Source organism: Octodon degus, unplaced genomic scaffold, assembly GCF_000260255.1.
Source record: "Octodon degus isolate 3935 unplaced genomic scaffold, OctDeg1.0 scaffold00091, whole genome shotgun sequence".
Taxonomy (NCBI): Eukaryota; Metazoa; Chordata; class Mammalia; order Rodentia; family Octodontidae; genus Octodon; species Octodon degus.
The window spans coordinates 5743951-5754761 of record NW_004524667.1 but is presented as its reverse complement, the minus strand read 5'-3'; the positions used below and the strand labels follow the sequence as shown (position 1 = coordinate 5754761).

The following is a 10811-nucleotide window of genomic DNA, read 5'->3' as shown; positions in this document are numbered from 1 at the left end:
TTTGTGGTGTACTTCATGTATATGCACCTGCCAAAAATCAGACTAAGAGGCAGGGGAGGTAGCTCAGTAGAATAAGCACTCGCCTGGCCAAGTGCAGGGTCCTGAGTTCAATCCCAAGTATGGCAAAAGAAAAAAAAAAATCAGACTAACAATACTGTTTTGCTTTAAGTGAACTCTATAATTAAATAAATTCCATATTAAAGAATAAATAAATATGCATGCTATCCCTAATGTAAGTACATTTTATAATGTGAAAAGAGATGAAATTGGAAAATAGATTAAGTTGACTTGTGACAAAAGAATTGTTAACTAATGATTCTTACAAAGCTAGACAGGACAGCACATGTCTGAGGTCCACCTGAAGTCCCAGCTCCTTGGGAGGCTGAGCATAGGGGTTCAAGACTAGCTTTGGTGACATGGCAAGGCCCTGTCTCCAAAAATAATTCAAGATCTTTTGGTAGGTCTTTACTAAATGTTGCCCCTTCCATTCATGATATGATGGAGCTACTGTGACTAAAATTTAAATCACAGGTGATTAAATTTCATATATATTCTATGTGTTATAATTGTAATTTGAACACTATAATTTCTAACTGCATCACTATAATAATTGCATTGAGTATAATGAAGTTGCGGTATAGTTTTGCATAGGAGAGAAAACTTAGAATTCATTCTGGGTTGATTTTGGCAATGTATAGATTAAAAAACTTCTGTGAGTCTACAGAACAAATGGAGGGGCAGGGACTGCGGCTTCGGCTCCTTGCCTCTCGGGGTGCTTCTTCTCACCTGCTGTGCTGCTGCAACTGTGGGAGGGCTTCTCTGCCTTAAAGTTCTGTTTTGTTTTATACTCATGTCTGTCACCTCATAAGAAATGTGCGCTAATCTTTTTTTCTTTTTTAGCAAATTCAGGTAGAACATTCATTTTCATGGTAGATAATGCACCATCATCCCCATTTCACTTGTCAGACAGAGGGCAACTGACATGTTACTGTTTTTTCCTTCCTGAATGTTTACGTAGTTGTAGCCTCATATTTTCCATGAGTAAAGTTAGAAAAATTTAGGCTATAACCAGCCCAAAAATATGCCTGAGTTGTGGGAAAAAGGTCATGTCATGCAATAGTAAATGTTGGATCAATTCAACTCATTTCAATCCATATATTCTGGGTGCCTCTCAGTAACTCATCTTTCTGAGCTGTTCTTCATAAAACTTAGTGGTGCCTTATGCTTTTGTCTAGATGGATATTTACGTACCATACATTATTTCAGTTTCCTTCACTACTTTTCTTAGTTTTGCAGCTGAATATTCCAAACAATAGATTCATTGTTAAGAAAGCAATGTAACATTTATACTTTATTTTCCCTCACTAGTTCAGTGCCTAAACAGTTTCTATCTGCTTGCCAGTTCTTATAGCATGCCTGTACTACTCAGCTTTATTATCGCAGGGAGCACATATAGGACACACACACTTGCAGGGAGAGGTTTAATTTGCCTCATGGTGTCAGAAGTTTCATTGCATGGCCTGGTTGGCTCCGGGGCAGGAACGACATGGTGGAAGGGCATGACGAAAAAATATTGGCTTCATTCATGATAGTTACAAAGCAGAGTACAGGAGAAGAGCTGCAAGGACAGGAGCACCCTCTGGAGGCAGGTCCTCAGGGACCGGCCTTGCACAGGACCCCACTTCCTAGCAGCACACTAAGCTATGAGTGTGGTGAGTGATTTGCTTCAATCATTGGGAAAGCCAGTGTTAGTTCTCCAGGAGCAAACTTATGTGTGTCCCTTGGTGGAAATACCCCGGAAAAGCGGGCTGGCTGGGCTTTGTGGGTGCCATCGGAAAGCCTCCTAGCGCGCATTTCATTCTGGCCTTTCCCCACGGGTTAGGGCAACACTCTGGAGAGAGCCTGGGGACCTTCTCTTTATGCAGACTCTCCCCATGTCAGTGCCACTGTAACCTGCATCTGTACTTCCATTCCTCTAAAAAAGTAAGGAAACTAAGCCATCATGGAGTGGATACGGCACAGGAATACTGAAACATGTGACAGAGTGTGCTGTGCTTCTTAGTGCCCCTGATTTATTATCCTGATTATCATAAATCCTGATGGTCATTATCCTGATGATCCAGTAAACTCTGCAATGTGCAGAGGGTTTTTTTTTTTTTTTTTTTAAATTTCACTACAAGAAGCTTGTTTCTAAATATGCAACCTTTCCCTAAAACTCCATGACATGTTGTCAAACATCTAGCTTCTCTGCAAGCTTGCTGTACGAACTAGGTGAATCAAGGTGCTGAATGGTGACACAGGCCTCTGATCCCAGCACTCTTGGAGGCTAAGGCAGGAGGGCTGCAAATCTGAGCCCAGCTTGGGCAACTTAACAATTTAAATTGACCCTGTCTCAAAATAAAAAATAAAAATTTCTGGAGATGCAGCTGTGTATGAAGAGCCTGGGTTCAATCACTGGCTGATTTTTTTTTTTTTTGGTCTTTTTGAGATAGGGTTTTGCTATGCAGCTCAAGCTGGACTTGAATTCACTTTGTAGCCCAGGCTGGCCTTGAACTTGAAGTGATCCAATCCCCCTGCCTCAGCTTCCTGAGTGCTGGGACTACAGCTATGTATCACTATGCTGGCTTCACTTTGTTTTTTAGAAATCTCCAATATTGTACAAACCAAACCAAGCCTAGGGATAGCATCAATAAAATGCTCGGCACAGAGTATATAAGAAACCAGAGCAATTGTCTCCTTTCTCAACACCTCTGAGCCAGCTGAAACAACAGGGCCCACCCCATTTGACTAAGTCCTGGCAGGGCCCCTCCCTACACCTATCTTTCTTATGACAAACATCACCCAGGCCACTCTGGGAGGATGATAGGCCTAGCTCCTCCTGCTTTGGGCCCACTGTAGGAATTATATTTTAGGGAGCCTGGGAACTGGGAGGCACAGTTTTCATACCACACTTCCCTTGAGAACACAATTTAGTGGTTAAAATTAGGAACCAGGCATTAGGGAACCACATCTGCTGCTCCTGAACTGGTTACCCAGCATTTAAAACCCCCACTTCAGTCATAAAACACAGCCAAGTACACTTGCTGTCTGTGAACCCTACAGGGAGGGCTGATGGATTTGCAAATTGCTTTAGTGCTCTCAGATGAAAGGTGCTGTAAGCTTAAATCACCAACGTGAGAAAACACGCCATGGCTTTCCATAACCTCCCTGTAACCTAGTTTCTCTCCTAAGCAGAAGCACCCTCAAGATCACAGGAGGAGCTACTTCTCCGAGCAGAGATCTTGAGACGCCTGTGAGTGATGCTGCTATCCATGCATAGTCAATATTTTCATCCATAAATAACAAGTATTAAGCGCCCATGGGCCGCTCTGTGAAAAAGCAAATGACCATATATTTCCTGGGTCCAGTAGGAAAGATTAATTTAATCTTTAAAGTAGATTTAAGAGAATATTTATTTGAAATCCTTTACATTTAAACCCTCAGAATAGAGAACCTATAGGCCTGATAATCATTTCCAATGAGTTTTCAAAATAGTATCTTTAATTTTTATGAATTAGTTTAGGTGATTCTGGATGAAAAAAACCCCAAACACCGGAAACTACTTTTGCACTGCACTCTCTCCATCTACATTCTTACTTCCTGTCAAGAAAACACACTCTGAGAACACTTGGCCGGCCAGCACTGGACGATGAGGGCCGAGAGGCTGTCATGCAGATCTTGCAGCTCTTTCTCATTGAGATGGGCTTGATGTTTTCACTATCTCTTGAAAGTAGTCCCCAACTTTCGAGAGACCTATTAACCAAAAAGCATCATCTTGCCCTTGGTAACTTACACATTGAAGCTAGGTCTAGGAACCGGGATGATTTCCCTTCCTAGAAGATGGAGATGAGAGATACTGCAGACCTAAAAGTGATGACGTAAGCTAAAACAACTCTCAGAGCTCTATTAATTATGTATGAATAATAATTGATTGTAAACAAATCAATAAGATGCACATCGTTGGTTTAGTCCCTTAGTTATTCATTCAAGTAGTAATAAGTAACTTTGATCATCTACTGTGCTGCAGAGCCTGAGATGGTGCTAAACAGCTTGAAAACAGAACGATTTCTTATTTGAAACAGTCAGCAGGAATTTACCAGCATCTAAGTAATGGCTCATGTCAAGCACTGGTAAAGAGGCAAATGGAATCAAAACTGCTTATTTTGGGGTTATTCCAGAAAAGTCCCAACTGTTGGGGGCCCTGGTGGGCTCACTGAGAATCCTGACTTTTTTAAGGGATCAGTCACTGGTACATTTTTCATTATAAAAAGTAATTGCTGTGGCTGGAATAAAGCTTGCTTCCTCTGAAACTCAGGTTGAAATCATCATTGTGGCGGGGGTGGGAAGTGGGACTGTGAGGGCTGATCCATCTTTAGAAGGGGATCTCCCCTTCCTCAGAGGAATAGGTTAGGCACCTCAAGAGCAGGTGAGCCGGTCTTTGTGCTTTTTCTTGCCTGCAGAGACTTGCTCTTCCACCATTTGCCAGACTCAGACCCAGTTCAACGCCCTTGTGAGGAGCTCCTTCCACACTCTTGGGCTTCCTCCCTTACAGATTGTGAGCTACATAAGCCTCTTTTCTTTATAGATTATCTAGACTCAGGAATTCTGTTATAGTGACAGATCAGGAATACAAAAAAGATGAAGATTCTGACAGAGAAACTAGACCAATTTGGTTTTCAGGCCTAGTAGGGCTTCCCATATATTACACTGCACAATGTATTTCCCTCTGCCTATGACATATACCAAACGTCTCAGGCTAGAAATATGGTGTTCTACCTGTTCTGTAGCCAGTGTTGTTAAGATAGACGGCAAAGGTCCGGGGTTCGTGCATTGCTTGCCATGAGGGCGAAGAGCAGTTCTCGTTGTTGGTGTAGACATTGTGGTTGTGCACATACTTTCCAGTAAGCATAGATGACCGGGATGGGCAGCACATAGGTGTGGTCACAAAGGCGTTGGTGAAGGTGGCCCCTCCATGCTCCATAATCTTTCTTGTTTTGTTCATGACTTGCAGGGACCCTGAAAGGCACAATTCCAGCGTTGTTCAGCAACGAGTACTGTGCGGATGCCCATTTATGTCCTCTCATTCAATGTCCCTCTTTGCCTGATTTATTAATTTCCCTCCCTTACCTTGAAGGTACTAACTCCGTAAGCTCTCATTTCCAGAGCAAAATGGATCCTACCCGCTCCAGTATTTTGTGGCATAATGAACACATTTCAGCTTCTCCTGTCTTTAGTCACAAAGAATAAAAAAGAAGAAGACTAATCTGATAATTAAAGCTAGAATTTTAGATGTGGAGCGCATTCAAAGGCCAAGAGCCCTTTGAAGATTACAGAGAACAATAGCCCATTACGCAGAGTATCAGAGCCCTCCCGCCCACCACACTGGAGAACACCAGCGACACCACAGGGATTCGTAGATGCTACATTTTAATCATAGAAAGGAGGGAGCAAACCCTCATTAGATAAAATTTCCTTCTATAAAGGTTCCTGTATTTAATTTATTTTTTAAAAGATCCTATAGCAAGCAAACCAAACACGTACCAATTTTTCTATCAGGCCAGGACCACCAGGTTATATTTTGAGCGATTTATATTTGAAATTTTGAAAGGTAGATGGTTTGCTTGAGATTGACTTACGGTTCTATTGCAGTCAAGGTATCTCATGGTTGTAAAATGTTCTGTTTTAGCTACGAGAATGAAAGAGTAACACAAGATTGCTAAGGAAGGAAAAAAGTCTATTTTGATTACTCTCTCTAGCCAAACACTGCAGCTGAAACACATCCAAACCCTGCAGAAAAACACAAGCCAGAATTCAATAGTCTTTTCAGGACTTGTCAAGAAATGCACTGCAGAGCGCTCCAGCCAAGCCCATTGCATTTGAATCCCGGAGCCTCAGATTTCCAACAGGTCTCACTCCTTCCAAAGAAGGGGAGAGAGTCTATGTTTTCCAGCAAGGAAGGAAATCATAATGCAAACCAGGCAGGCATTCAGAGCAGAAGAGCGTGCAACAATCCAAGAAGCCACACTTGAGCCGGTTTCTTCATATATTAACTTTTTCCATTCACACGATGCCTACGAAACCAGGAGGAAGGTTTTTAAGTGGGTCTCTCGAGAGCTCTCTAAACATGTATGCCTAACGGTTCTTTTTCTCTCCTCTCCCTTCTGGTTGTCTTCCAGGAACCAAGCAACTTTTTGTGATCAGTGAACAACACATAGGGAGCAGCCACTTCACATGGCTCATACTCTCAGCACTGTGGGTTCATCCCTAACTTGTAGCATTAGCAAAAGAAAAGGAAAATCCTTTTTCTGGTCTTTCGTTGTGAACTTCCTAGACAACAGCCTACATACAGAACTGCTTGGGAGTGTTTGTAAAGCAACCTATCCATGAGAACTGTGCACACAGCAGATGCAGTATATAGAAGGAGAGAGGAGACTTGGAGGCGCACAGAGTTCTGAAATGGGAAGTGAAGGCAAATGAAAGACGGTGGGAGGAAAATGTCCAAGGAGGTGGAGTGTATTATTGAGGACAAGGGAGGATGGCATGGCTGATATGGAAGTGGGAAAAATCAAGCAGAGTCACAAAACTAGTACCTTAATCTGGCATGAAAAAAAAAGTGGGGCCAGGAAGTTAGCTCAGTAGAATAAGTGTTTGCCTGGCAAGCTCAAGGGCCTGAGTTCAATCCCTGGTTCTGCAAAAAAAAAAAAAAAAAAAAAAAAGAATCTGCTGGGTGAGATGTAGAAGGTAGAGTAAGCATATAGCATAGATACAGGGCCAAGATATTTGGTTTTAATGAAAGAGACAAGATGTAGGGTGGTTTCCTTCCTAATGGAATGAGCAACTAAAGACAAGCCATTGAGTGGCTCCAAGCAGTAAAGGCGAATGCGCCGAGGTGGGCATGGGCTGGCACACCCAGGGTACACCCGCGAACCTGCTGAAGCCATCCAGCCTTGGAGTGAGAGGAATTTGGACCACACTGTGACCCTGTCATAGCATCTAAGAAGCAGGCCCAAGCGATGCTGTCATTCCTCAGAGGGCTGTGACTTGACTAACACCTCAAAGCTTTCAGCACAGGGAGAAGGCTAGAGAAGGAATTGTTTTGCTGGTGGCAAAGAAGTAACTAAAAAAGAATATGTCCAGCAGATCAAAGAAGTCCACGTCAGAAGTGTTGAAGTTTTTATTCATGTTGATCATACAGGGGAAGCACCCTGGACACAGATCAATGTGGACAATGTGGACATTTGCTCTCAATGTCACTGAGCCCCTCTCTCCTTGTGCCAGGTCTGTAGTGTCTTGAATTTGGGGAAAGCAGCAAGCACCACTGATGGATTTTCACTGTGTAATAGTCTACTTAAAAGAATGAGCTCTCTGAGCTTCCTTTATGGGGCTTGGCTGAGTTCAAATAAAAAAGGAAGGCAGCTGGAGGCCATCATCCCAGGGCTGAAGCCCATCCTGGCAACCTCAGGCCCATAGTCAATGGGGCTGCAAATGTGGGGTGGAGGTGGAAAGCACAGTGGAAGTCAAAAAGGTGATAGAAACACAGGGGCTAACACTGAGCCAATCCGTGCTGCTGGAGCTGCCTCATGCCGGCCTCTCCTCTCATCCTGGGTGTCATACCTTTTCTAATTAACTGAATTAATGGTGCAAAGGTCCTAAACAATTTCTTTTCCAAAGTTCCTGATCCAGCCAGTCCACATGCCAGTGCACTGAGGATGAGGACACGACATGCCCATGAGCAGCAGTAATGGTGCAGCTGTACCGCTGTAGGCGAGGACTTAGTTTTTCAGCAGACAGAAGATTCTAAGGCAATGTTTGTTCACCTGTAAAACGCACCCAAAGAGCACACTAAGTCATCAAAGTTTAGGTTCACCTTGAGATGCTGCGCTAGTAAATCTGGGAGAAGACCTGAGTATTTCCACATTTCACAAGTGTCCAGGTGACCCGGATGTTGCCTGCTGATGAGCCACACTTGGAGAGATGTTTGAGGTTGGGCCCAGTATCAGGGAAGCATAAAGCTAGGGGAGACTGATGAACACCCTGTTTGGAGACTCTAAGTGGCTCAGACCATGTTCAAGGCTGTAAGATACACAGCAGTCCACACCTAGTGTGTGCCAGGTTTTCTTCCGATGTGTTCTGCCTGTGGCAACTCATTTAATTCCAACAGTAAATCTGTGTGGTGGGTCTGTGTATGATGATTCCTGTACTTTAGATGATGAAGCTGAGGTGCACTGGGAAAGTCTCATGAGTAGAGTCCAGGAGCAAACGCAAGCAGCAACAACCCCGAGGCTTGCTCTGAAGCTCTGTATAGGCTTAGTACCGGCTGTGACATTGATGCTTACAAGACAGCAAAACTGAAATAAGTCTGCTTGCTGTCAGGATTGGCCTCACTTTCTGCAGTCTCATCTTATGTTTCATCTGGCCTCTTAGGGGAGGTGTCGACAGACACGAACGCCTGTCCAGGCCTGCAAGGATCTCAGTGCCTCAGGCCCAGGGGAGGCCTCCCTGTCTTCAGCAGCTGACCATCATGCTGGCGTTAATCAGGGCCTCTCATCTTGGTGGATTCTAGGGGGAGCCTGACAATGGCGCACAGGAACCCGAACCTCTTCACGCTGCTGAGCCAGAGTGCTCCTAAGGAAAGTGCCTTTGTATCTTTTGTGATGTGCACTGATTATTGTCGATAACAGTGCTTTGCACTAGGTCTACTGCCCCCATGACGGCACCACTGGACTTTCACTGGCCAGCTGTACCCGAAAGCTATTCTGCGATAGAACTCTTAATCAGGCAGTCACAGCTGTCAGAAACAGTGGAAGGGACAGTGTTCCAGCCTATCAGGGGGAAGCTCAGTTTTGTTTTGAACTGCAGCTCTTTACTTTTCCAAGTTTCAGATTCTGGGTACCTAAAATGCAAAAAAGTGCTGGCTCTTTATTGTTAGAGCTGTTCATTGGTGGGACCATAGGATGTGGTGAAACACTCACGCCAAGATCCACACTCACATCAAGGACAAGACTGAGAAAAGAGCCCTGAACTTGAACCTTGGGGGAAATATCCAGATTTTACCACAAGTTAGCTTGTGTAGGTCACTTCATTTGTTTTGGTTGCACTTTTCATCCAGCAAATGGGGCTAATGCCAGCTCTCCTACATCATTCCCAAGGTTGCTGAAAAGCACAGGCATAGTTCTGTTAAGGGGGCTCCTTTCTTATGACTGGCTGGGAATGTGGCTGTACATTCCGCCCTCTGTATTGAGGGGTTCCCCATTGTACTTTCTGTACCAGTTACAGATAGAAAATATTTTTTAAAAGCTTGTGTCTGTACTGAGCATGCACAGACTGTTTCTCTTATCATTATACCCTAAACAATCTGGTATAATAACTATTTACATAGCATTTACAGTGTTGGGTATTACAAGTAATCTAGAGGTGGCTTCAAGTGTATGGAAAAAATGGGTGTGGGGTGTATACAAAGGCCATAGAACTTTATAGAAGGGACTTAAGGATTGTGTTTGGTAACCTCTGGGATCCTAGAACCAATAATCTGCTGCAGATACCAAGGGATGCTACATTTTGCTCTGGGACCACCTCAACTCCACCACACCCTTCTGCCTTTCTCATCTACTTTGAAATCCACAGGTGAATTCCGAAAGCTGGGTGAAGAGGAGCTAGGGGATTGTGCTCTTTCTGTTGTATGACGCTGATGTTGGCTCACAACCATTCTTCCCCCTCTTCCCACTCTCTCTGAACTCCTTAGCACAATCCCAACTTCAAGAATGTTTTCAATTGTTCTGTGAGAGGGCTACCAGGGATGCTAGGATGCTGCCGAGGGTAGGCCTGTGTAGCTGGCATGTGGACGCCGCTCACTGAGCTGGCCTGGTGACAGGGAAGGTCCAGGCCACAGCTGAGCCCCAGGACTGCCAAGAAATGCTGTCTGAGAGCCAGAGTTCCAGGTGGGGACTGGGGACATCTGCCACTGCTCCTGTAGGGCGGGGGATGCTGTGACAGCCTTCAGCTGTGCACCCGTATGCCAGATAGGTCTGCAGTGACTGGGAGAGAAGCAGCAGCCTCTGGGAACCTGTGAGTTCCCCATGCCTGAAATTGCAGCTGAATTAAGTTTTTGTAAATAAGCATGAAAAGAGGTTGAAGGCAGGGGAGAGGAATGGGAAGAAAAGAAGCAAGATACCTCACGTATAGGTACAGACTCTCTATGATGAATGCTATCATTAGGTATATCTAAAATGTACCAATAAAATAAAAAACATGCAATGGAAAAGAAGAAATTTTAGTTGAATTAAAAATCAAAGGTTCCAGGCCGGGGAGATGGCTCAGTGGAATAAACACTTTCCTGGCAAGCACAAGGGCCTGAGTTCAGTCCCCCGTTCCTAAAAAAAAAAAAAAAAAAAAAAAAATCAAGCCTCCAGACAGGGTTTTGGGAGTGTGTATGACAGATTAGGCTGGAGGGAACTCACAAGGCTCAGTTGTTTGACCCACTCTGACAGCTGACTCCTAGACAAGCTGAGTGAAAATGGCCCAGAGGGAGACATCCCACTGACCCAAGTGACCAAAATCACATAGAGTTGGAATTATTCCTCTAACATATTAAACTTTTAAACAAAGATTTAGTTTTGCTGGTTCAATTATCTCAGCATTTGAGTGTTCCTTATTGTGTGCTTTTATCATGGCCAGAAAAACTCACATCAGGGGGCCAGGGAGATGGCTCAGTGGAATAAGCGCTTCCCTGGCAAGTGCAAGGGCCTGAGTTCAATCCCTGGTTCCAAAAAAAA

General features: G+C 44.1%; 1 protein-coding gene across 1 annotated transcript in view; it reads right to left on the bottom strand.

Annotated features, from left to right (window-relative positions):
- Window positions 1-10811, bottom strand: part of Sulf1 (sulfatase 1) — a 165372-nt gene that overhangs the window by 73032 nt on the left and 81529 nt on the right. Inside the window, exon 5 of the mRNA XM_023722391.1 lies at window positions 4816-5055. Coding sequence (XP_023578159.1) covers window positions 4816-5055 — 240 coding nt within the window. The remainder of the gene's footprint in view (window positions 1-4815; window positions 5056-10811) is intronic.